At 33.7% G+C, this 27,511-nt stretch overlaps 2 protein-coding genes, 1 long non-coding RNA gene and 1 pseudogene across 3 annotated transcripts; all 4 read right to left on the reverse strand.

Annotated features, from left to right (window-relative positions):
* Window positions 1-4,858: 4,858 nt before the first annotated feature.
* LOC137835894 (LRR receptor-like serine/threonine-protein kinase IOS1) lies at window positions 4,859-9,126 on the reverse strand (annotated as a pseudogene).
* Window positions 9,127-11,800: 2,674 nt separating this feature from the next.
* LOC137835899 (uncharacterized) lies at window positions 11,801-12,405 on the reverse strand. Its single transcript, XR_011085167.1, has 3 exons — window positions 12,333-12,405; window positions 12,086-12,157; window positions 11,801-11,892 (listed from the first exon to the last, which is right to left on the reverse strand). It is a non-coding gene; the product is annotated as an uncharacterized lncRNA (long non-coding RNA).
* Window positions 12,406-12,441: 36 nt separating this feature from the next.
* Window positions 12,442-14,168, reverse strand: LOC137834432 (putative leucine-rich repeat receptor-like protein kinase At2g19210). The gene is made up of 4 exons (XM_068642487.1): window positions 14,105-14,168; window positions 13,286-13,814; window positions 12,722-13,203; window positions 12,442-12,629 (listed from the first exon to the last, which is right to left on the reverse strand). The coding sequence occupies exons 1-4, from the start codon at window positions 14,166-14,168 to the stop codon at window positions 12,442-12,444; spliced, it is 1,263 nt and encodes a 420-aa protein (XP_068498588.1).
* Window positions 14,169-20,321: 6,153 nt separating this feature from the next.
* LOC137834541 (LRR receptor-like serine/threonine-protein kinase IOS1) lies at window positions 20,322-26,273 on the reverse strand. The gene is made up of 14 exons (XM_068642565.1): window positions 26,207-26,273; window positions 24,573-24,682; window positions 23,951-24,479; window positions 23,425-23,885; window positions 23,144-23,282; window positions 22,985-23,056; window positions 22,730-22,801; window positions 22,576-22,656; window positions 22,196-22,353; window positions 21,844-22,091; window positions 21,632-21,758; window positions 21,381-21,449; window positions 21,103-21,292; window positions 20,322-20,993 (listed from the first exon to the last, which is right to left on the reverse strand). Exons 2-14 carry the CDS (start codon window positions 24,664-24,666, stop codon window positions 20,591-20,593), a joined length of 2,643 nt encoding a protein of 880 aa, XP_068498666.1. The 5' UTR covers window positions 24,667-24,682; window positions 26,207-26,273; the 3' UTR covers window positions 20,322-20,590.
* Between the last annotated feature and the right edge of the window lie 1,238 nt (window positions 26,274-27,511).

Genomic DNA, 27,511 nt, shown 5'->3' on the forward strand with positions numbered 1-27,511 from the left:
TTTATCAATAAAATTGGTTTTTATTTCATGATTTTCTTGTAACTACACACAGTTTATCTAAAACAAATTTAATTAACTACTCTCTTTTTCTTTTTAAGCGATAAAATAATCAACTCTTAACACTCTAACTAGCTTAATTTATTTTTATAATATTCATTATTTTAATCTGTGCAGCTACTGTGATGGATTGGGGTTGAGCTTTTTATGTGTTTGTCGTTGTTTGTTCATATGAAGCTTAAAAAAAGAAAGGGTGTCTAATGTTTGTGATCCAGAAGGAGTTAGGGACCTTATCTATTCCTCATTTAAAAAGGTGACTCTGTTAATACTGTGTGACAGTTGGTATGTGAAGTAGAAATTTATGACAGAAGTTAATGTTGTCCCCAGCAGGAGTCCTACTAGGTTTAGTCTCTTCCCCATGAATCAAAGTTAAAACATGAACACCATCAATGATTACATGTTGTACATAATTAATCAGAAATATTCTATTTTCACGAATCTAAGTATCACCTAAATATGAATTATCCATATAATTTTTTACCGATAATTTATTTTTCCCATTAAGGAGGATATTATCTCATTCATCCCTCACTTCTTATATTTTAATCTGATTAATGATCTTGTCCAGGTTAATGTTGTTTTGGAGTAGTGTTTAGATTGCTATAGTTAGTGAAATTTGGAAGCACAGGAATAAACATATTTTCCAAGGTGGAGTGATCGACCTTTCGGAAGTGTTCACCTTGGCACAATTAAGGGCTTGATCTTGGATAACTTCAAAATATGTTTATGCTAGTTTTTCTTACTCTGGTGCATAGATCCTATAACTTGTATGTTTTCAATTAAGTGAGCTTTTGTAAGGTATGCTCTTTTAGTTGGGTTGTTTGTAATTCTAAGTTAGTGAGGATTAGGTTGTTTGAAAGAGGTGTGGGGATTTATTGTGTTATTGTTTGTATAAGGGTTAGATCACCCCTTAAATGGTTCATATTTATTTATTTTTTCTTGCTAATAAAAAGAAAAAAAAAATCTCATTCATCCCTCTCCACAGTACAACAGGAATTCAATGCACTTCAAATTGCACAGGACTTTGTTAGGAGGCAAATTCTTACTCATCAATTCGAATCAACACCCAATTTTATGGTGATATCAATTTGAACTTACCAATACGAAAATATCTCATGACCTTAAATAAAATGTGAATATAAATAAAAAATTATATTTGGAACTTTTTTTTTAAATATATTTCTAGATTTAGATTTTTAAAATATAATATTGAATTTCAAAAATCCTTCTTCGAAATGTATTTTTAGATTTTGTGTTCTAATTTTTTTCTTCAAAATGTACTTTTTACATTCCATATTTACTTTTTTGGAATAAAATTTTAATTTTGGAAGTATTTTTTGTGAAGTTCTGGATTTTCAAATAAAAAATAAAGAATAAGTTTAAGAAATTTGAAAAATAATAGGATACAGATTCAAATTGTTATGATGGAGAAAGAACTTGGCTACAACCAAACAGTGCACGGCAGCTCCAAGTGCCTTAACTTTAATCCCATTCATTTTACTCAAACCAACCAAAACAAAATTGAACATGATTTGAATCACATCATAGCTTGAGAGTGCCTCATTTGAAGACCGTGATAGTCACAAAGGGATGAAAATTAAACTTCTTTTTACACATTTTTTACATAAAGGGTTCAACTATTAGCTGGTTTTTACTCTTTTTTTCTTACCTTTTACATCTATGTTATCCTTTTTATTTTGTTTTTTGACATCCTTTTTCTATAAAATTATGTCATGTATATGCATTGTTTTAATTGCCTTATAAATTGAGAACTGCCTCAGCTTTCTTCAATGTTTCTAGTATGTCTGCATCTCATACTCACCACTGCATAAGGCATCTCGTGAAACATTACTTTGGTGACTAAACAAAATTTTGCAAACACTTTTTCCCCGCCAAACTATAGTTAATCATAGATCCTAAATTGTATCGGGTTCACAGACTTAATGCACTTCCAAGTTTAAACATCTACCATCTGTGGTGGCAGAGAAGTTAGTTCGAATACAAAGGAATTTCCTTTGGGGATGGGGTTCAGATGGTAGGAAGATCGCTCGAGCCTCTTGGAAAAAGGTTTGTGAGCCTCGTGACTATGGGGTCTAGGTATTATTGACCTAAGGTTGTTCAATTTGGCTCTACTAGGTAAGTGGATCTGGAGGTTGGGTACGAATAAGGGTGGTATGTGGAAAGAGATCCTCGTTTCTAAGTACGGTGGGTGGAGAAGCTTGAGAGAGGAAGGTAAAGTTGGTAGGGGCTCTCTTTGGTGGAAAGATTTGAAGGAGGTGTGGGCTTCAGAGGGTTGGGGAAGAAGTTTTGAAGATGGGTTTGAGTGGGAAGTTGGTGAGGGGAGGGCTATCCTTTTTTGGGAGGACAATTGGTTGAGTTGTGGAGCGTTGAAGAGTGTTTTCCCGAGAATTTTCTCTCTTAGTGTGACAAAAGGTGCAAAGGTGGCTGAACTAGGGAATTGGATTGATGGTGTTTGGGTGTGGCACTTTGAATGGCGTAGACCCTTTTTTGAATGGGAGAATCCTCTGGTGGAGCAGTTCTTGCAGTTACTACAAGGGGCGAAGTTGGAATCAGGGAAGGCAGATTGCTGGATTTGAAAGGCAGGGGGGTTTCATACTTTTACGGTTAACTCAGCCTATTTTCAGGTTAGGAAAGATAAAGTTGGGGAGGTTTCTCCAGTTTACAGTAAGTTGTGGAGGTGCAATGCTTTGCCTTCCGCTTTGGTCACTGCTTGGAGGGTGATGGAGAATAAGATTGCTATTAGGGTAAATTTGGAAAGGCGAGGGGTGGTGGTAGAGAATCTGGTGAGTGGTTTGTGTGGGAAGGTGGAAGAGTTGTCCTGTCATCTGTTTTCCGTCTGCGAGTTTACCTGGCGGGTGTGGTGTCTTTGTTTTGAGTGGCTTGGAGTGTCGTTTGTTATTCACAAGGACCCTTTGGTAAACTTCCAACAATTCAGGTTGTGTTCGGCTTCTAATGTGGTTAATGACGTTTGGGGGGCGATTTGGGTTGGTGTTGTGAGTGGAATTTGGAGACATAGGAACTCGGTGACCTTCGACAGGGGAGTGGTAGATGCGCTCGAGGTATTTGCACTGGTACAGGTAAATGTTTGGTCTTGGATTTTTGCAAAGTCCTGTTGTAATTTCTTTACGTACCCCAACTGGGTTTTGAACCCAGTAGATTGTATGAGGCTGGTTGTTTAATGCTTTTTTGAGTAGCTTTGGTTGTTCCTTATTTAAGTTGGAAGGTGTCCCTTGGTTGGAGGTTGGTAAGGCGCTAGCTATTTATGTATAAGGGTTGGACCACCCCTGAAGTGGTTCCCATTTATTTATTTTTTATTGCTGATAAAAAAAAAAAAAAACAAGTGTGGACTATTTCATGGAGGAGGATGTCGAACCAAATTAAAGGTGTGGATGTGGATGGAGTGTGGTATGAGGATCGTGAACTGAGACTAGAAGATTGTTTGCAAAACTATTCTCAAAGCTACCTAATTATAAGGTTAGGCTAGGGAGTGTGGATTTTTTGAATCTTACATGAGGAAAATATTAAGCTGATTGCAAAGATATCATAGAAAAAAGTAAGATGCAGTGTGAGAGAAAGAGGTAAGGGATGCACTGTGACAGTGTGATGGCTCAAAAAATATTAGACCAAATGGTTTTAACTTCAATTTCATCAAAGCATCTGGCTAAACCATCCTTTATGAATTATTAGAAACATTTTTCTCATATTTCGATTTTCATGAATCTTGAGTTTCTAATCCAAAACTAACAATCTGAAATGTTAAGAAACTTCATTTTTTATTATTACTCAAAAAATTTACTATTCAAAAATTTTTATATGCCCAAACTTTGCAAAATTGTCTATTGGATTTTTTACTACATCGAGACAATCAATGAAGAAAGAAGAAAAAAATCTAGTATTAGATTTTGACACTGATTGTGAAATTCCATTGCTCTGTTAGAAGAAGGATAGCTATACTCAAAAGACACCGTTAGTACAAAATGGACGATCTAACAAGGATTACATTTCAGTAAATTTGGACTTAAGGAAGACATTCTACAAGCGGTTCAAAGCTTTGAGAATACATGAAAAATCCAAAAAGGTTGTAACTGCTACAAGACCAATCTCAATAAGCTTTTCCAAGAGATAAGGGCTTGTTGGAAGCATCATTGTAGCCAATGAAATGGTGGAAGATCTTATGAAGGAAAAGTGATCAAAACTAATAACAAAATAAAAGTATTTTCTCTTTTTGGTGGTTGTGGGAGTTTTGGCAGACCTAGTAAGGAAAGCAGTGAGCCAAAGTAAGTTGAAAGGAATGGAAGTTGGGGATAATAGAAGTTTCAATGCTCTAGTTCCCAGATGACACTCTCATGGTTTGTCAAGCTACAAACCAAAATGTTTTCACAATAAAGACAATCTTCAGATCATATGTTTTGAATTGGCGATTGGTTTAAGAATGAATTTTCATAAGACGAGAATTGAAGTTGTAGGCGTCCAAAGTCATCTGCTAGAACTCTATGCCAATATATGCTCAAATGTCAATTCCATTCAAATTACATTGCCTTAAAAGTTGAGGGAAATCCGAAAAAAATAGAGTTTTGAAAGGAGGTACAAAGAAAGAAGGAAACTATCTATATGCAAAAGGGAAGAAGCTAACTTATTATTACTAAATTATATAACATATTATTAATTTTAACTTTACCAACGTATATAACATATTTCCGCATATATCAAAAGCTGTCTTAATATTTTCTCATTACTTTTGTCGAGCTTAAACAGTAAGTATTTGTTAATCAAAATTTCTAAAGATAAACTAGAGTGATTATTTTTGAAAACTCAAGTTTACAAATCCATAATAATATTTTTAACTTTTTATTACTGCTATCACCACCACTCATAAACAACACAGATTCAGAAAACTGATAAAAGTAAAGCACCTAATAACCATATTCTTGTACAAACATCACTTTCCCTTCTTCCAACGGTGTTCTATTATTCTCATCTTGAGTAAGCTTTTTACCTAGCAAAGGGCATGAAATCGGGGTATAAATCCTCGCTCCCCGCTGAAACAGAATACATAGGATCACCACCATTATTATGCTCTGTTCTAGTTAATTCCGTCGCTAAAGTCGCCTGTAGTTCAATCACCACCACATTCATCATTGGCCTTTCGTTGGGATTTGGAGAAACACAAGACATTGCTATTTCTAGGGCTTTCCATGCGGAGTTAATGTCAAAATTTCCTTCTAACCTTGAGTCAACTATGGCCCTGATATCCCCTCTTGATATCATGGAGCTAACTCGTTCACTTATGTGACCTTTTTCTTCTTTCCCTGCCATTACTGATTGATTTGTGATTATTTCCAAAAGAACAACTCCAAAGCTATAAACATCACTTTTCTGTGTTAATCTATTGGAAGAGTGGTAGCTGCAGGAGAAATCATGTAACCGAAATTATTTACTCTCTGCGGATTTTGTGATGATAACTTAAATATTCACCTGGAAATGCTCAGTAAATTTCCCTAGAAAAATCATGTAAAAGGCAATAATTAAAGTACTTACTGAGGGTCCAGATAACCAAAAGTACCAGCAACAATAGTTGACACATGAGATCTCCCATCATTTGGGACAACTTTGGATAGACCGAAATCAGATAATTTTGCTTGGTAGTGTTCATCCAACAAGATGTTTGTAGATTTTACATCTCTGTGTATTATAGGAGGCTTGCAACCATTTTGCAGATATTCCAACCCTGATATTAGATTGTGTCAAGAAGGTAAAAGGGAGTTTACAAAAATTCATAATTTGAATTTTACTTTCTAACCTTGGGCTGCATCAACTGCTACACGAAGTCTGTCCTTCCAGCTCAAGAATGGTGATTTGTTGTATTTACCTACAGTAACAAGAGTTCTGTAACTTTCTTTACATGTTTGTTTTTGTTCCGTAGAAGTTAGTCATACGATTCATACAGTTCTCTACCATTACAAATTTCATATAAAGAATTTCAGAAATGAAATCAAACTTGGAAATTGATTTCAGACATTTTTAACAAGAAAATAATTTTATTTAGAACCAACCTGAGAGATGTTCTCGTAAGTTCCCTTTAGCCATATACTCATATATGAGAGCCTTGTTGGTTCCTTCGTTACAGTAACCAATAAGGGATGTCAAATTTTTGTGATGAACTCTGATTAGAAGTTTAACCTGGAAATCAAAATCACAACCATGTTAAACCATATATGTTTGGTTGGTTAATAAAGCCCAGAGATAAATTGATTAATAACTTACCTCTGCCTGAAATTGTTGATAACCACGAACTGCTGATGGGGAAAGCATTTTCACTGCAACTGGAGTCTCATCGATAAAGCCCAGGTAAACTGTTCCAAATCCTCCTTTACCAATAATTCTATTGAAATTGTTAGTGATTTGAAGGACATCATTGTATGAATACGTTTGACTTTTGCGTTGCAGGAGCGAATCATCCTTTTCTGTGGATTGCTGTGAAATCTCAATCTGATGATTTACTGCCACCGAATCTTTAAATTTTTCAACAATATTTAGAAAATTAATAGGTTAAAAATAACTTGTTGGCAAATTCTTGATATAAAAAATACGAACTTTTCGTAATTATTTCAGCATTACCTTTTGATTTTTTCCTTTTAAGAATCCACAGTATTGCAACGGCCATTAGAAGAATTAAAACCCCACTAATTGATGCTACTAGTATGGGTGTAGCAGTGTTTTTCTTTTTCGTCTCGTTGCATTGACCAGATTCACATAGATTTGGATTTTGACCCACACTAGCATGGAAATCACAGAAAAATTATTTTAAGTTTCACTAAACCTTACAAGTAGTCCATAATTTAAATACATACTTCAATTTCTTTTGCTTGTGCTTAGAAATTTGGTGATCATGTATAAATGAATCTCAAACACTGCCTTAAGTATAAGTAATTAATAATCATATAATAATCCGCATAAATAACCATATTATGAATTTGAGACATTTTAGTTAGATTCATACCTTAGCGAGAGAGAACCTTCCTCAGATCTTTCAACAAGTGCAGAGGGAATTGAACCGGAGAGGTCATTCTTCTCCAAGTTTCTAAAAATAATATCGCTTTCTATTATCTGATACAGAGGATAACATATATAGTGTTCCAGTAAATGAAGTAACTTACAAGATCTTCAAGCGTTGCAAATGAATCAGAAAATCAGGAACTTCACCAGTTAAGTTATTGTTAGATAAATCCCTGGAAAACAAATAGGTCGCCTATAGTAAGTATGTTTAAATCTTGACACATGTGCCGAAAGTGAAAAGAATATCTTACAGATAAGTGCATAGCATAATTAATATAAATATTTAACACAAGAGTTTTTTCTGGCCTCTTCTATTTTTGGATTGGGTGAAATAAAAGAAAAACATAAAAACTCACAACTTCTCCAACATGCTGAGATTTGAGATTGAAGTGTCTATCTTTCCTGACAATCCACTCGAAGATAAATTCCTGTTTTGCTAAATCAATAGTTATATACAATATCATCTGAGTTTTTATGAAGCAATAATAGAAATTTGGGCAAGAAGACTTACAAAGTTGTGATTCTTGGGACCTCATTGTCACCATAAGTACAGTTCAAACCATCCCACAAGTAGGCTGCAGGGGCGCATGGATCACCTTCCCAATCTCTTCTCACTCCATAAACTGACTTGATACTTGTAATCGCATCAACTTTTTTTCAATGAAAAAGATGGGTTGAAGGTAGTTAAGGTCATGTACAATCGTGAAAACCAAATAAATGGATTTAAAAAATGAAAAATACCATCTCCTTGGAGTGTTTGAGGTTTCTGTAAGTCTATTACTTTGTAAATTTCAATGGCATTGATGATGGGAGGCAGGGTAGAATTTTTGGTCCTCTCCAGTGAATATGTAATTACTTTGCCGCTGATGGCTGACGGGGTATATAGAGTAGTGACATTGTGGTACAGTGGAGAGAAATTTTGAAACCACCACCCTGATTCACCGTTCCTCCTGATGTTGAATTGTCTTGTCTGATTCGTGGTTAACACCTGGATCTCCGTGAAGTGCATGTACATATAGAATTCCTCGGTTTCATCTTCTGGCTCCCAGCTTATTACCAACGGAGCACTACCATTTGCTGGTGTAACTGCGGTGCTCATGATGGTAGCTGGCGGGTCGTAATCGTTCTGATTCAAAGAATCATCTGAAATCGAAGCACTTAGCTGTGTCCAATCTTGCTTGAAGTCACAGGTATACCAGAAACGATCATAATCATCACGATCAGTCCAGTTCCTGTGAGAAAATCAGAAAAGTAGAATAGAGTCAATCAATTTTTTAATGCAGAAAAAGATTTAATCCATAACTATGATTTCACCTGTTGTCATCATCCAAATCGCATCGCAGGTAATCGTGAAGTTTCAGTGATCCTGATTCAGTGACGTATGTATCATTTTTCAAAGTCCTGAATTCAATGGCTGTTATAAATGGTGTACCATTTCCTGTGTTAACCAGACAGATTTGTACGAAATCCAGTGAAGGTACATGTACGATCTCCATGGATTCGTCAATGGATGCATTGTATATAGTGACTGTATCCCACAGGTTAGTCCCCAGATGAAGATCAAACATTGGTAATATATTTCGGCCATCATAATTTCCATACAGAAAAATAGTGCGGATGAGATACTTAGAGCCTTTTGTGATGCTTATTTTGTAGCAGTTCCTCTTTCCTTCTGGAAAGCTTCTTAGCCTCCACATTTGTCGTTGAGTGTGTGTGTGTTGATCTCTTCAGAAGCTATTATCCCTCTCACACCAGTATTTATGAAATCTGCATCCGAAACATAATTTATGTTTATTGATGGCTCAGTATAGTTGACACCTGCTTCAGCTCCGCAATCTATGCTGATGAATCCTAAAACATAAAATTGCATATACTCTGTTAAAGTTGCTACAAAAAGAGAGAGAAGTCTTTCTTTGCTTGAAGGGATAAGGTCACTAGATCAACATGAGTTTACTTAAGAAATGTGCACATGATGATGGTGTAATGGCCAGGGGAAACAGTTAAGACTGCAAAACGAAAACTAGATGGATATGCTATGTGTGTATTATTTAATTTCAGACAGAAAAATGATAGTTTGAAAATTTTTAAAGTTGTATACAATTTTTTATGTAATGTGTTTAGAAATAAATATATATAATAAAAGATAAATCTTTAATTAAATAATATGAAAAAATATTAAAATAATAGTATTGAAAATTATATAAAAAATTAGAGTTGTGAACATATCATTACTCTTTAGGTACAAAGATTGAAAAGAGTCACAATTCTGAGAGTCACAACCCTTACTCATTAGCAGAATTTAGAGGAAGACAAGAAGGACAAATAGGGAGAGAATTTAGGAAAAAAATGTTGATCTGATAATCCTTTTTTCCCTTCCATGATCCTTAAATCGGGTAATCATTCCACTCATTCCACTTTCTGTTAGGCACTTCCTCTTTCTCACTTTTACATGTGTGCCTTCTTTTCTGATTGTGGACCATGTGTTTCATGCCTCCAAACGACTGAAATTCCTTTTCTTTGTTCCTTGCTTCTTCAATAACTTTTCTTTTTTATAATTGAGTCCCTTACAAATGGTGGTATGGTTACTTGGTGACATCCATTGGTTTGATACACACATACAGACATATGTGTATGCGTGTGCATGATGGTGACGGTGATGATGATAAAATGCATGGTATATGTACTTATATGATATATATTTTTGTATATTGTATGTGAATATAGGATGGTATTGAGATCATAAGAATCAAACATTAAATATAGAAACTTAATGGTGAAAGGAGATATATTGAATTCAATTCGATGATGATTTAAATTATATGATTAAAACATTAAATAATAAAAAAAAGAAAAAAGATTTAAACATTAAATAATAAAACATTTTAAAGAATATAGGGTTAGTTTTTGAAATTGTACGGGCTGTACAGATTTTTTAGTGGTAGATCTGTTTGTCTCCCTCTACCTGCTGGTTTGGGAGACCAGAGAAATTGTCTCATTTTTTAGGTATGTATAAGGGTTGAACCACCTAAGTGGTTCCTGTTATTCAATCATTATTGCTGATAAAAAAAATAAATAAATAATAAAACATTATATTACTGCAACAAATATAACATGAAAAATAGGATGAATTTTACAATATACTTATTATGGATAAGTGTTAGTTTTCAGTGTAGCATACGAATGATTGAGATATACTTAATGATTCTTATAATATCAAATAATGATTTTAATGTTATCTGAAATAAATAATGATTCTTTTTATTCTTTTTCTCTTTTGTCTGTCTTCTTTTGTATTATTTTAGCACAGAAAATAATGATATAATGAAGTTGTTTGAGAAAAGAAATGGTTGGTGTTTTGGTGTAACGAACCTGGTTGAGCATGAGCTTGAATAAGTAGAACAGCTAAAAGAGCAACGTAAAAAGTCATCCACATTGTATACGTCTGCGACTAGCCCATAAAAAAGATATTAGAAAAGAAACATAAAAGAGAGGAGACGAAGAACATGCATGCATTTAAGAAAAAGAAAGCAATATCCTAGGTAACACTGCAGAAACATATGTATATCTGAAGTTGTGAATCAAAATAAGACATAATAGAAAGACACCGTATAATTGCTTGGGAAGGTGTTTCTCTGCAGCTACTGTGATATCCCTGCAAGGTATGTTTTTGGTGGATGAATAATGGAGATGGAGAGTATTTAATATGGTTATGGTGAAAAGTATTTGACTATGACCATTTTCTAGTACGTCTCAAATACATGCCAAGCTTTGTCCTTACAGTAGAAGACAAAGTGGAATAGTTGCAGCGGTAAAAGTCTAAGAAATAGATTCCAATAAGTTGTTTAGCTAGAAGATGATGTTGCTTCCTGGAGAATGCTTATTTTTGGCATGTAATTAATATAGAAGATTTAAAATAATAACAATATTCTTTAATCTTATTGGAATAGATTTTAATGACTAGAAAAGTAAATAAATTTAACTTTTTAATAACTCAATAAATTATTATTTAATATTATATGGAACTTTTTCACTTTCGATCTGAAATCCATAAATGAATAATAAATAAGTTTATTATTAAATCAGAATATAGATATTTTGTTTGGATTAGAAATTAAATTTAAAATAAAGTGTGAGGAAAGTGAAATAATTTGAATTTAATATACTTATAATAAAAAGTATTTGACCTATCAGTAGAAGACAATGTGGAATAGTTGCAGTGGTAGAAGTCTAAGAAAACCATTGACTTACTTACATAAGAAAGTTCCAAAACAAGTAGAGAAAAAGACATTTTTTCCGGTCCATATAAACCCATCACTGAATAAATGGGATGTTTGATTAACATTTTCATTTGTTTGATTAAGGCAGTCTTTCGAACTATTTTTTATAAATTGACATGTTTGGTCGTCCATATGTAATATATTATATGAAAAAGGTAATATGAAAAGGATTTATTTACTATAATAACCATATTATAAATTTATATATAATTAAAAGAATTTTATTACTTGTAATTTATACTAAAAGAATTCCCTACTAAATCTTAAATTAATTATAAGTTTTTTTTATTAACAAGAAATAATATATACAAATAAATTACTTAAGGATGATACAATTTATTATACACAAGACTAAAACAACCGTACAACACAACATCTTTAAAAAAAAAACCAGCTTTGGCAGCACATAATCACTTTCAGGTGCACCTTTCGAAGCTCCAGACGTAAGCAGACCAACCACTGCACTTGATTTGAATCTACCCTGCATTATGAATTTGAGACTTTTTAGTTAGATTCATACCTTAGGGTGAGAGAACCTCCCTAAGATTTTTCAACAAGTGCAGAGGGAATTGAACCGGAGAGGTCATTCTTCTCCAAGTTTCTAAAACAAATATCGTTTCTATTATCTGATTCAGAGGATAATATATAGTGTTCCAGTAAATGAAGTAACTTACAAGATCTTCAAGTGTTGCAACTGAATCAGAAAATCAAGAACTTCACTATTTAAGTTATTGTTAGATAAATCCCTGGAAAACAAATAACTTGGCTATAGTAAGTATGTTTAAATCTTGACACATGTACCGAAAGTCAAAAGAATATCTTACAGATAAGTGCATAGCATAATTAATAAAAAGATTTAACACAAGATATTCTTCTAGTCTCATGTATTTCTGAATGGGGTGAAATAAAAAAAAAACTCACAGCTTCTCCAACATGGTGAGCTTTGAGATTGAAGGGTCTATCTTTCCTGACAATCCACTTGAAGATAAATTCCTGTTTTGTCAATCAATAGTTATATTTATATACAATATCATCTCAGTTTTATAAAGCAATAATAGAAATTTGGGTAACAAGACTTACAAGTTGTGATTCTTGGGACCTCATCGTCGCCATAAGTACAGTTCAAACCATCCCACAAGTAGGCTGCAGGAGCGCATGGATCACCTTGCCAATCTCTTTTCACTCCATAAACGGACTTGATGCTTGTAATGGCATCAACTTTTTTTCAAATGCAAAAGAGGAAAATAAGGTAGTTAAGTTCATGTACAATAGTGAAAACCCAATAAATGGATTTAAAAAATATAAGATACCATCTCCTTGGAATGTTTCTGGTTTCTGTAAGTCGACTGTGTAAACTTCAAGGGCACTGATGATGGGAGGCAGGATTGAATTTCCGGTCCTCACGAGGGAATATTTAATTTCTTTTCCACTGACGGCTGAAGATGAAGAGGTATATAAAGAGTCGACAGCCAGGTATCGCGGAGAAAAATTTGAAATCCATAATTCACCGTTCCTCATGATGTTGAATTGTCTTGTCTGATTGGTGGTTAACTCTTGAATCTCTGTGAAGTGCATGTAAACATAGAATTCATCAGTTTCATCTTGTGGCTCCCAGCTTATTACCAACGGAGCACTATCATTTGCCGGTCTAACTGCGGTGCTCATGATAATAGCTCTCAGTTGGTAATCGCCCTTATCTAAAGAATCATCTGGAATTGAACCACTTAGGTTTGTCCAATCTTCGAATGGTTCAAGGATGTACCACAAACGATCATAAACATCAGTCGGATACCTGTGAGAAAATCAGAATAAATTCAATAATGAATCAATCAATCTTATAAGGCAACAGATTTGAGCCATAAGTATGATTTCACCTGTAGATTATGTTTGAACCAAAATCGTTACGCAGGTAAAGTTTCAGCGATCCATATTGAGTGACGTATGTATTATTTTTCAAAGTAATGAATTCTATGGTTGTTATAAATGGTGTGCCATGGCCTGTGTCAACCAGACAGATTTGTACATAATCCAGTGAAGGTACGTGTATGATCTCCTCGAATTCGGGATTGGATGCATTGCTTATATTAACTGTAGCCCATTTGTTAGCTTCCAGAAGAAGATCAAACTGTGGTGGAATATTTTGGCCATCATAATTTCCATAAAGAAAAAGAGTGCGGATGAGATACTTAGAGCCTCTTGTGACGCTTATTTTGTAGCAGTTCTTGTTTCCTTCCGGGAACCTTCTCAGCCTGCTCAGTTGTTGTTGAGTCTGCCTGCTGATCTCAGATGATATTGTCCCTCTCACACCAGTATTTGTGAAATTTGCATCCGAAACATAATTTATGTGTATTGATGACTCAGTGTTGACACCTGCTTCAGCTCCGCAATCTATGCTGATGAATCCTAAAACATAAAATTGCATATATTACTGTTAAAGTTGCTACAAAAAGAGAGAGTGAAGTCTTTCTTTGCTGGAAGGGATAAAAGGTCACTAAACCAACATGAGTTTACTTAAGTAATGTGCACATGATAACCCTAATGGCCAGAGGAAACAATTAAGACTGCAAAACGAAAGCTAGATGGATTTGTTGTGTGTGTACTATTCATTTTCAGAAAAAGGGTACAAAGATAGAAGAGTCACAACCCACACTCACTAACAGAATTTAAAACAAGACAAGGAAAACAAATAGAACCTGGTTGAGCATAAGCTGGAATACGTAGAAGAGCTAAAACAGCAACGTAGAAAGTCATCCACATTGACTTAGGTTTGGAGGTAATTACAAACACTTTTTAGCTTTAATTTCTTTTTCCGTGTTTAACTCTGCAATCTGCATCATACAAATAATACTATTTAATTCACCCATCAATCAACCTAAATTCATATAAAATCGATAAAATATATTTTTATTACTAAAGTTTAATTTAATTTTTAAAAAAACAGCTAGCATAAAAGGCTGAATATTATCCCAACAACTACAATGATTGAGCAGCATGGCTTCGAGGAATATATGAGTTATACTGACACTGGCTTTTATAGCTGCATAGATTTCGTTTGGCAATGGGGGGCTAAAGTGGAGGAGGGATAGGTTCCAATGGGAATCAACACAAGAAGAAGAACTTCTAAGGCTTCTAAGACTTCTAGAGCTGTTAAAGGAGATGAAGGATAGGCAGGTATGGGAAGGCAACGATTCTGGAAAGTTTTCGGTGAAATCTGCTTATAATGGTCCAGCAAATCATGTAAGAGGGCCTCATCAAGATATTTTCAGGAAGTTATGATAGGTTAAAGCTTTTTTCCAATGTTTTGACAACCTTGTGGAGGGCCATGGTGAATAGTATTCCAACAAGAGTTAATTTCTCTAAGAGAGGGGTGGAGTTGCCCGCACTATTGTGTTTGATGTGCCAAGTTGTGAATGAATCCTCACAACATCTTTTCGTACAATGTGATGTTGCCCATTATGTGTGGGATCGCTAGATGGATTGATGTTTTTGTATGTTCAGCACGTGGATTTGAAGTGTCATTTCGAACAAGTTTGCTTATCACAAGACACCTATAATAAGAATATGGTGTCGAAAGGTATGTGGGTAGCTGTGATTTGGAGTATTTGAAAACAACGTAATCTTATTATTTTCACGCAAGGGTTGTGGATGAGGAAGAAATTTTTCATATGACAACTGAAATGCTGGCTTTGGCTGAAACATAGAATTCGGGCCTTTAATCTTTCTTTTTCTGAATGGTTTGAGTCCGATCCTGTGTATTAAGAAATAGATGTGAAAGGGTAGGTAAAGCAAAGCTGGTTGGGTTATGGACGCTTGGGTGTGAAAACTCCCTTTGTTTGGATTGCTTGTGAGGGGATGATGAGATGGATCTTAGTGCAGCGGTGCGATATCACACAGAAGCAGGGAATGTTTTTTGACTTCTCTGGAGTGCTCTATTAAAAAGGCTGACTGTGGTGCTTGGTAATGAGCTGCCAGGTGCGGATGCAGCATGTGCAGGGTAATTTTATTTTAGCACAGGAACTAATAACTGATGCAGAAGTGGTGCATGGGGTCTCCCCAAGTGGGGTAGAATTATGCAGTAGTTAGACGGGGGTTGTTAATGCTGTAATCAGTTTTTCTCTTGTTTTGTTCTTGTTCCTACTAGGGAGATGGGACCTAGAGAACTATTGAAGTCTTCTTCGTCTTCTTTCGGTCGGGCAGGTGACTGGGTGATGAGCTGGGGTTCTTCTCGTCCTCCTGCTTATCCTTCGGCACTCGGGACTCGGTCGTCGGGTGAACACCGGATGGTGGGGGTACCTGCGAAGGCACTCTGACGCTCAAGTCAGTAAAGCGGGTGGTTAGCTCTCAGGTAGGTGAACAGTAATAATGACATACCTTATTCCTTGGAATGCGTGCTATTTATATTATTCTAATGGGCCTACCTTGTTGGGCCCGTTTATCGAGGTGGATACCGCTTAGGGTTGCATTACCTAATTCTTGATGATGGATTAGCTTTACTGATCTCGGTTTGAGCGTTAATTGTAATGAGGTTCGGCCATCGGCCAAATTCTCATGGTGAGGGTAGGCCATCGGCCAAATAAATGTGGTCTTCGACCGTCTCAGTTAAGTCTCCGAAGGTCTCGGCCATTCGTCTGTCAATGACACGTTGGGCCGGGACAAGTCAATATTATATTGAAAATATTGCTTCAAATTATTAAGTGGAAATGTGGAAGAATAAACATTAATAGCTAACTAATAAAACTACTGAATGATGACCTGCTCCCTAGAAAAATCCAAAAAATTTGACTTAAATACGAAAGTTCATTGTCAACAAGTGGAGAAAAAGACAATTTTCCTGTCCATATAAGCCCATCACAGATTAAATGGGATGGATTAGCATTTTAATTTGTTTGACTATGGCACTCTTTCGGTCTATTTTTTAGACAAAAAAAAATTGACAAATAAAATGCCCCATCTATTTAGTACTTGTAGGGTAGCGTGGGTTAGTCTAGTCCAAGTATTACGAGTGGTTGGGAAGGACAGGGGTAGTTCATCAGATCTAAAATTCACATACTTCAGAATGAACGAGGAGAGCGAAGATGTTAACCGAATCTGATATTGCGTGTAGATAGCAGTTGTAAGCGAAATATGGAAATAAGGTTTTTAAGAATTGACACATAGACCATATGAAAATTTTCACAATGGAAAAATTACAGGTTTAATCATGGATTATCTCAAAGGTATGATTAATATGTTTTTCATACTCAGATTGATGTTTAAAACCATTGATTTACATGAAGTCAATTAAAAAATGAAAGGTTAAAAGTGAGAGGTTGGGTTGAGCAAGATTATTTCAAGTTAGGAATGATGTTTTTTAAGATGGATAAGAATAGATGTTTGCATGTTTCGTGTTATCTATTTTAAACCTCACAATATGTCGTTGTTTTTTTAGAAGGGTTAAGGTATATCTAAAATATCATTTTTTATTATTATTTTTTTATCGATAAAAAAGAACTGAATGATGCCTGAGCTCTCCTGTTTCTGGAAAAATCCAAAAAAATTGACTTACATAAGAAAGTTCCAGGTCAACAAGTAAAGTAAAACACATTTTTCCGGTCCATACAAGCCCATCACTGATTAAATGGGATGGATTAACTTTTTAATTTGTTTGACTATGAATTAAATGTAAATGCTTGAAGAATCAACATTAAAACTCCCTAATTAAATGTGCAGTAATATAAATCTTCTACACGTTAACGCGTAAACATGCCGTAAATTTAACGACGTACACGTATATAGCTGGTCACAATAAACTAATTAATTCAAATTTTACAAACTTTATAAATTATTTCTATATTATAAATGCATTAAATAGAAGAAAAATGACTAAAGGGTCGTCCTTTAAAAATAGAAAGAATAAGGGAATGGAGGGGTTTGGTGAGAGGTTAAGAGAGAGTTTAGGGTATTAAAAAAATTTAGAAAGAGCAAAACAGACATTTGACATTTCATATGGAGGTGTAGGGAGAATGAGCCTCTTTTTCAGTGCATATAATCCCATCAGTTATTAAATGGGATGGGCTAAAATTTTAACTAAATAATTTGTATTGCTAAATTTAGAAACTAAATAATTGATAGATAAAACTTTGGTTGCTAATTAGATACCAATTTATAAACTATTTAACAATAATAGAAAATAATATAAACTAATTTAGAAACCAATTTTTGTTTTAGTTTCTAAAATGGTGTCTAATTTAGTTACTATTACAACTAATTATTTTGGTTTCTAAAAATTGGTTTCTATTTAATATTTTCTTGTAGTGGATGGTTGAGGTGAAGAAAGATATTGATTTTAATTTGTTCGACTAGGGCCAGTCTTTCGGTCTTTTTTTCTTTAACAGAAAACAATTGCCATGTTTCGTGGTCCATATGTAATATATATTATATGAAAAGGGTAATTTTACTCTTTCTTGATCGGTCATATACCTATTAGTTCGATTTGACGGATAATCCAACGTCAAAGTCATAATTTTTGGAAATTATTATTATAAATTCTCACATAATTATATCAGTGTAATAATATTAATTTAGATAAACATATTATAGAAATTAATCTTATTAATACACAATTAACGTGATTTTATTGTACAATATTCTTACCTCTTTAAATATTTTAATTTACTTACTCAATATTCCCTAATATATTACAAAATTATGCAGCAAGAACTGTAAAATTCCATGATAACATATGGCTGGCAGACTGAAATGTAGAGAATAGAGAACCAGCGCTGCCCCGGTTGGTATGATAATCAAATGCTTTTCTCATGGCATTGACTCACCCGCAGCCCACTCATCAACCAACCCAACCACATCATTGGATTTCAGGAAACTTTCGAAGAGCCAAACCAAAATTCCTGATAATGAATAAATCAATTGTAACTGTCTCAAGAACAAAAGGCCTTTGCACTTTAACAAATCCCCATTTTCCTTTAGGCGACCCTTATATATTTGTGCAAAAGATGCTGGAGAACTAACCATAAATCAGCCCCAACTACATCATGCAAAAGCTGCTACTACACAAGGCAAAGATGGCAAGAGTTAAGCCTATGCTATGCATAGAATTGGCGAACACTCTTGTACTGCATAAAGCCGAATTCCCGTTTTCAGAGTACATCATACCACAACATTGTCTTAGGCACCCTGAGTTGACATCAATAGAACTTGATCTTTCTAGTTAAACCCTAAACCCTACTAAATCTTAAATTAGTTATAAGTGTATATCTCTACGTGTTACAAGACTTTCTCTAAGTTTGATTCTCATCAAAATATTATACTTTATTGTATCTCATTATGAATTAGTGAAGTAAAATTCTAAATTTAATTGAAAAAAAAGTGTATATATATATATATATATATATATATATATATATATATATATATATATTGGTCCTACTTGGCAATGACATCTCAGAATTGCAGTCTCTATAATCTGCAGTTTTTAGGATAAACTTGTTTGAAAATATACTGATGGATAAGTTCTGAGTTAGCTTCATGAAAACACATAGTACCAAGGCATGAATGAGTAAGAAATTGAGTTCGGAACAAACCAACTTAACTTTATCCTTCTAATTTATTTCCCTTTACACATATATATCCACAAGGAGAAAAATATTAAGCTGGTTGCAAAGACATCAAAGGAAGAGGTAAGGGATGCAGTGTAAGAGGGTGATGGCTCAAAAATTCCTGAATTTAACTTCAATTTCATCCAAGGATCTTGGGAAACCATCAAGGATGATATTCTACAAGCGGTTCAAAGCTTTGAGAGTACATGAATAATCCCAAAAAGTTGTAAGTGGTCCGTTATTGCTCTTGAACCTAAGATAAAGGACCCCACGAATTTGGATGAGTATAGACCAATATCACTTGTTGGTGCAATATATAAGATCGTCTCTAATAGAATGAAATGTGCTCTCGCTAGAGTTATTAATATAAGACCAATCTTAATTAGCTTTTCCAAGAGATAAGGGCTTGTTGGAAGCACGTTGTAGCTAATGAAGTGGTGGAAGATCTTACGAAGGAAAAGAGGTCAAGACTAATAATAAAAGTCCATTAAAAAGCTTATGACTCTGTGTTATGAGAATTCTTCTACTATATGCTTAGTAGACCAGGCTTATGTGAGAAATGACTGATGCTTGGAATCATCTTTTGTGTTTGTTTTGGTTAACGGTAGTCCTACCCAATAATTCATTCTTACAAGGGGTCTAAGACAAGGGACCCAAATCGCTCATTTTCTCTTTTGGTAGGCCTAGTAAGGAAAATAGTGAACGAAAATAAGCTGAAAGGGGTGAAAGTTGGGGATAGCCAGGTAGAACTTTCAATGCTCTACTTCCCAGATGACACTTTGATGGTTTTGCCAAGCTACAAACCAAAATGTTATCATAATTAAGACAATCTTCAGATGTTTTGAATTAGCGATTGGTTTAAAAGTGAATTTTCATACGACGAGGATTGGAGTTGTAGGCGTCCAAAGTCATCAGCTAGCAGTCTATGCCAATATACTTAACTGTGCTCAAATGTCAATCCCATTCAAACATTGGCTTAAAAGTTGAGGGAAATCCTAGAAAAATAGAGTTTTGGAAGGAGGTTGTGGAAAAAGTAAGGAGGAAACATCCAAATGCAAAGGGAAGAAGCTAACTTATTATTACTAACTTATATAACATATTATTAATTTTAACTTTACTAACTTATATAGCATATTTCCGCATATATCAAAAGCTGTAACAATCCTCTATGTCTTAATATTTTCTCATTACTTTTCTCGAGTTTAAACAGTAAGTATTTGTTAATAAAAATTTCTAAAGATAAACTTTAATAGAAAAATTAACAAAGCAATGACATAATAAAAATAGCTAGAGTGATTATTGTTGGCAACTCTAGTTTACAAATCCATAATAATATTTTAACTTTTATTACTGCTATAACCAATCCAAAACAACACAGACTCGGAAAAGAAAACTGATTAAAGTAAAGCACCTAATAACCTTAATAATATTTTTAACTTTTATTACTGCTATCACCAATCCTAAACAACACAGACTCAGAAAAGAAAACTGATAATAGTAAAGCACCTAATAACCTTATTCTTGTACAATCATCACTTTCCCTTGTTACAAGGTTGTTCTATTATTCTCATCATGAGTAAGCTTTTACCTAGCCAAGGGCATTAATTCGGATTCACTCCACGCTGCAACTGAATACTTAGGATCAGCACCATTATTATGCTCTGTTCTAGCTAATTCAGTCGCTAAAGTCTCCTGTAGTTCAATCACCACCACACTCATCATTGGCCTTTCATTTGGATTTCGAGAAACACAAGCCATTGCTATTTCTAGGGCTTTCCATGCGGAGTTAATGTCAAAATTTCCTTCTAACCTTGAGTCAACTATGGCCCTGATATCCCCCGTTGGTATCATGGAGCTAACTCGTTCACTTATGTGACCATTTTCTTCATTCCTTCCCGTTACTGATTGATTTGTGATTATTTCCAAAAGAACAACTCCAAAACTATAAACATCACTTTTCTGTGTCAATCGATTGGAAGAGTGGTAGCTGCAGGAGAAGTCATGAAACCCAAATTAGTTACTCTCTGCGGATTTTGTGATGATAACTCAAATATTCACGTGGAAATGACAGAAAGGGCAATAATTGAAATACTTACTGAGGGTCAAGATAACCAACAGTACCAGCAACAATAGTTGACACGTGAGATCCCCCATCATCTGGGACAACTTTGGATAGACCGAAATCAGATAATTTTGCTTGGAAGTGTTCATCCAACAAGATGTTTGTAGATTTTACATCTCTGTGGATTATAGGAGGCTTGCAACCATTTTGCAGATATTCCAACCCTGATATTAAATTTATAATTACGGCAAACGTGTTAAGTAGGTAAAAGCGAGTTTACAAAAATTCATAATTTGAATTTTACTTTCTAACCTTGGGCTGTATCCACTGCTACACGAAGTCTTTCCTTCCAGCTCAAGAATGGTGATTCATTGTATTTACCTACAGGAACAAGTTCTGTAACTTTCTATACATGTTTGTTTTTGTTCAGTACAAGTTAGTCATACGACTCATACAGTTCTCCAATATTACAAATTCTATATCAACAGTTTCAGAAATGAAATCAAATTTGGAAATTGATTTCAGTAATTTTTAACAAGAAAATAATTTTATTTGGAACCAACCTGAGAGATGTTCTCGTAAGTTCCCTTTAGCCATGTACTCATATATGAGAGCCTTGTTGGTTTCTTCGTTACAGTAACCAATAAGGGATGTCAAATTTTTGTGATGAACTCTGATTAAAAGTTTAACCTGAAAATCAAAATCACAACCATGTTAAACCATATAGGTTTGGTACCAAAATCAGAAACCTAGAGTAAACTGATTAATAACTTACCTCTGCCTGAAATTGTTTATAACCATGAACTGCTGATGGGGAAAGCATTTTCACTGCAACTGGAGTGTTATTGATAAAGCCCAGGTAAACTGTTCCAAAGCCTCCTTTACCAATAATTCTATTGAAATTGTTAGTGATTTGAAGGACATCATTGTATGAATACATTTGACTTTTGCGTGACTGGAGCGAATCATCCTTTTCTGTGGATTGTTGTGAAATCTTATTCTGATGATTTACTGCCACCGAATCTGTAAATTTTTCAAAAATATTTTGAAAATGAATAGCTTAAAATTAACTTTATGGTAAAATGTTAATAGAAAATACGAACTTTCCGTAATTACTTCAGCATTACCTTTTGATTTTTTCCTTTTACAGATCCACAATATTGCAACTGCTATTAGAAGAATTAAAACCCCACTAATTGATACTAGTAGTATGGGTGTAACTATGTTTTTCTTTTTCGTCTCGTTGCATTCACCAGATTCACATAGATTTGGATTTTGACCCACACTACCATGGAAAGAAATCATAGAAAAAATATGTTTCAAGTCTCAGTAAACGTTACAAATAATCCATAATTTAAATACATACTTCAATTTATTTTGCTTGAGCTCAGAAATTTGTGGATCATTTATAAATGAATCTCAAATGCCTTAAATATAAGTAATTAATAATCATCAGCATCATAAGTAACCATATTATGAATTTGAGACCTTTTTGTTAGATTCATACCTTAGTGAGAGAGAACCTTCGTGTGATTTTTCAATAAGTGAAGAGGGAATTGAACCGGAGAGGTCATTCTTCTCCAAGTTTCTAAAAAAAATATCGTTTCTATTATCTGATACAGAGGAAAATATATAGTGTTCCAGTAAATGAAGTAACTTACAAGATCTTCAAGTGTTGCAACTGAATCAGAAAATCAGGAACTTCACCAGTTAAGTTATTGTTAGATAAATCCCTGGAAAACAAATAGCTTAGCTATAGTAAGTATGTTTAAATCTTGATACATGTGCCGAAAGTCAAAAGAATATCTTACAGATAAGTGCATGGCATAATTATAAAAAGATATAACACACCAGTTTTGTCTGGTCTCGTCTATTTTTGGAGTGTGTGAAATAAAAGAAAAACAAAAAAAACTCACAACTTCTCCAACATGATGAGATTTGAGATTGAAGTGTCTATGTTTCCTGACAATCCACTTGAAGATAAATTCCTGTTTTGTCAAAGAATAGTTATATTTATATACAATGTCATATGAGTTTTATAAAGCAAAAATAGAAATTTGGGCAGGAAGACTTACAAAGTTGTGATTCTTGGGACCTCATTGTCGCCATAAGTACAGTTCAAACCATCCCACAAGTAGGTTGCAGGGGCGCATGGATCACCTTGCCAATCTCTTTTCACTCCATAAACTGACTTGATTCTTGTAATCGCATCAACTTTTTTCAAATAAAAATTTAAAAAAGAAAAAAAAATAGTTCAGACCACTTGCAGTTGTGCGTGAACTAATTAGAGAAATGGATTTGAGATATATGAGAAATTTTAATCTCTTTCTCCGCATACCATCTCCTTGGTACGTACCTGATTGATGGGATTCTATTAATCTGTAAGATTCGATGGCATTGATGATTGGAGGTAGGGTTGAATTTTCGGTCCTCTCCAGGGAAAATTTAATTTCTTTCCCGCTGAGGCCTGTCGGGCCACCTATACTGTTGCCGCCCATGTACAGCGGAGAACAATTTGCATACCATAATTTTCCGTTCAACATGACGTTGAATCTTCTTGTCTGATTGGTGGTTAACACTTGAACATCCATGAAGTGCATGTAAACATAGAATTGATCAGTTTCGTTTTCTGGCTCCCAGCTTATTACCAACGGAGCATTAGCATTTACAGCTGTAACTGCAGTGCTCATCACAATAGCTGGCGGGTGGTATTCGGACTCGGTGATTATAATCTTATCAGAGATCGAAACACTTAATTTTGTCGAATCATTGATGTCGCTAGCTTCCCAGTAACGATCATAACGATCGTCCTTGTACCTGAGAGAAACCAAAATTAGTCCTTGTACCTGAGAGAAAAAGTTCAATCCAAAAGTAGAGTTCACCTGTAGCTTTTGTTTGAACCTAAATCCCACCGCCTTTGAGTTTCCCACGATCCAGATTGAACATAAAGATTATCTGTCAAAGTTCTCAGTTCTATGGCTGATATAAATGGTGTTCCAAGGCCTGTGTCAACCAGACAGATTTGTACATAGTCTTGTGTAGGTACATGTATGATCTCATTGTATTGGAAAATGGATGCATTGTGTATAGTCACTGTATGCCAGAAGTTAGGTCCCAGAAGAAGACCAAATTTTGGTGTCTTATTCAGCCCATCATAATTTCCGTACAAATAAACAGTCCGGATAAGATACTTAGAGTTTATTGTGATGTTTATTTTGTAGCAGTTCCTTCTTCCTTCAGGGAAGCTTCTCACATTCCACATCTGTTGCTGAGACATCCCTTTGAGATCAGATGCTATTGACTTGCTCACACCAGTAGTTATGAAATTTGCATCTGAAATGTAATCTATGCCTGTGGACTCTTCAGTATATTTCTCATCGGCACTAGCTCCGCAGTCTATGCTGATGAAACCTAAAACATAAAAAAATATGCTTATGAACAATGGGAATTGAGACTTCAGCTAAAATTATGATAAAATGAAGTTCATGTTTTCCATCATCAAACCTGCTTGGTTCTGAGCTTGAATAAGTAAACCACATAGAGAAGCAATGAAGAAAGTCACCAACACTCTGTAGGGTGACAGATATACGAGCACCATATTTTTAAACTTTTACCTGACAAAGAATTGTGGTTAGCTTACAGAGAAGACGTTTTCTTTTTTTTTAATTTTTTTTACAGAAATGAATGTTTAATTCTCAATTGCATATTTCAAAATAAATTTTCATACTAACATTTAAAATATTTACATCTAACCAGATTTAAAAAGAGTGATGATATATATACTGACAATTATTAACCAGATTATATAATTGCAGAGAAAAATAATTTTTTATTAAAATAAAGAATTTTAAAATTATATTGATAAATTGATTGTGAATCTCAATTTACAATTTTCTCATTTAACAAATCTAACTCAAACAAAGAGTACTTTCAATTGGCTGAAATTCAAAATAACTAAGTCGGGACCCAACTCAAGGTTTTTTTTTATTTGTTTGTTTAATTAAGTTTTAAATACTTTATAAATTTAAATATATTTTTGTTGAGTTTTTATTAACAATTTTTTTTATTTTTTAAGTATCTGCATTTGTAAAAATAAAAATTATTCTAAGAATAATTTTTTTTAATATAGACTCAGTTAAAAACACCTAAATTATAAGAGGGTTAAAATTTAATTAAGTTTATTTAGTCAAAATACACCCAACAGGCTCACGCTATCTAAACCAACTTTAATTTTTTTTATCAGTAAAAGAAGTAAAATAATAATAAAGAATATCTCAACCCTAATATATCACATCTTAAAGCAAATATACAAGTTTAATTAATTACTCTCTTTTTTAAACGATAAATAATTAACTCTTAAGACTCTAAGTAGCTTCTTTTTTTTTTAATATTTATTATTTTATCTAATAAAATAATTTAACCTGTATTCAAAATTTTATGAACTACCATCGTGGTAAATGTTTAGTTGCAACAACTACCTATAAAAGTTATAATCTTTCTAATTGGTAAATGACCATGTTTAAAAATTAGTAATATATATGATATATCTAACTAATATATATCTAAATTTACACTTACTATGCTACTCGTTAAAAATATATATCTAAGTAATATTTTTTTGTCAAGAACAACAAATAAATAAAAATATATCCAAATAACATAGTAAGTGTAAACTAGAAGAAGTAGATTATTGAATCTTATTCTCATGTTTCTTTTAATCAGTAATAAAAAATATATTAAATAAAGAAAAAAAAATTAATGAATCTTATTTTTTTATTAATAACAAAAAATATATTAAATAAAGACTAGGATGGCTACTCCAACTCATAAAAATTTTTAACATTTATTCTTAACATGTAACTATTTTTTTGTCTCGAGTTACTGACCGAAGTAGTATAATATGTGAAGCTTAATAAATTATGTTACCTTGGTTAAACTCACACGTACTTTCTGTTTAATAAGAGTAATTTGGAGATTATGACTATACCATATAAAAGATATTAGAAAAGAAACATAAAAGAGAGGAGACGAACAACATGCATGCATTTAAGAAAGAAAAAAAGCATAGAAAAAGAAAGCACTGCAGAAACATATATATCTGAAGTTGTGAATCAAAATAGGCCATAATAGAAAGACACCGTGTAATTGCTTGGGAAGGTGTTTCTCTGCAGCTACTGTGATATCCCTCCAAGGTAGGTTTTTGGTGGATGAATAATGGAGTTGGAGAGTATTTAATATGGTTATGATGAAAACTATTTGACATCGCAAGCTTTGTCGTTTACAGTAAAGACAATGTGGAATAATTGCAGTGATAGAATTAAGCCCATCACTGATTAAATGGGATGAATTAACATTTTAATTTGTTTGACTATGGCACTCTTTCGGTCTATTTTTAGAAAAAAAAATTGACATGTTTAATTTCCTCGTCCATACATAATATATTATGTGAAAAATGTAATATAAAAAGGATTTCTTTACTTAATAACCATATTATAAATTTATATATAACTAAAATTGTTTTTACAAAGTTCTAGAAACTATTTCTCTTTAATCAGAGTGGGTTGACTTCTCGAATCTTCTTAACTTTTCGAGTTGGACTCTCGGATTGGGCTCTCGGATAACTCCTGCTTCACGTTGGATCTAAGGCTGGCAAGCTTCCTAAGTGAGCTGGATCAACTGGATCTTTTCGGCTTCTCCTCTCGATCTCCTCTCACGATTGAGAGTGTGTACCTACAAGGCGCTTCAATGTCAGAGTCAGAATCAGTTTGATATACATACCTGATATTCTATTTATAATGTTTTCTTACTGGACCTAAAACCTATTTGAACTTTTCTTTTTTAACTAGTATCTTTTTAAATACAAACCTATTAATTTGGACCTTATCATTATTGGTTTTGCTACAATAACTTATCATTATGAGTTTTATTTATTTATATATATTTTCTACATTTAACCTTTCTAATCAACTTTCGACTCGATCTTTCGGTTGGATTTTTCGGTCAAAGCTTTTGACCTAACAGTAAAAATTTCTTATTATATCTTTTATGAATCAGTGAAGTAAAATTCTAATTTAATTGAAAAAAAGAGTATAAAATATGCATACAATTTCGTCTAAAACTTTCTCTAAACTATGGTTATGATATCCGCCGTTGATATCATGCGGAGTTATGCTTAACTGACTTGATGCTTGTAATCTTATCAATTTTTTTTCAAATGCAAAAGAGGGGAAGAAGTTAGTTATTAAGTTCATGTACAATAGTGAAAACCAAATAAATGGATTTAAAAAATGAAAAATATCATCTCCTTGGAGTGTTTCAGGTTTCTGTAAGTCTATTACTCTGTAAATTTCAAGGGCAGTGATGATGGAATATATTTAATTTCTTTTCCACTGACAATCTCCGTTAAGTGCATGTATACATAGAATTCTGCAGTTTCAGCTTAT

Source organism: Phaseolus vulgaris, chromosome 5 (genome assembly GCF_000499845.2).
Source record: "Phaseolus vulgaris cultivar G19833 chromosome 5, P. vulgaris v2.0, whole genome shotgun sequence".
Lineage (NCBI taxonomy): Eukaryota > Viridiplantae > Streptophyta > Magnoliopsida > Fabales > Fabaceae > Phaseolus > Phaseolus vulgaris.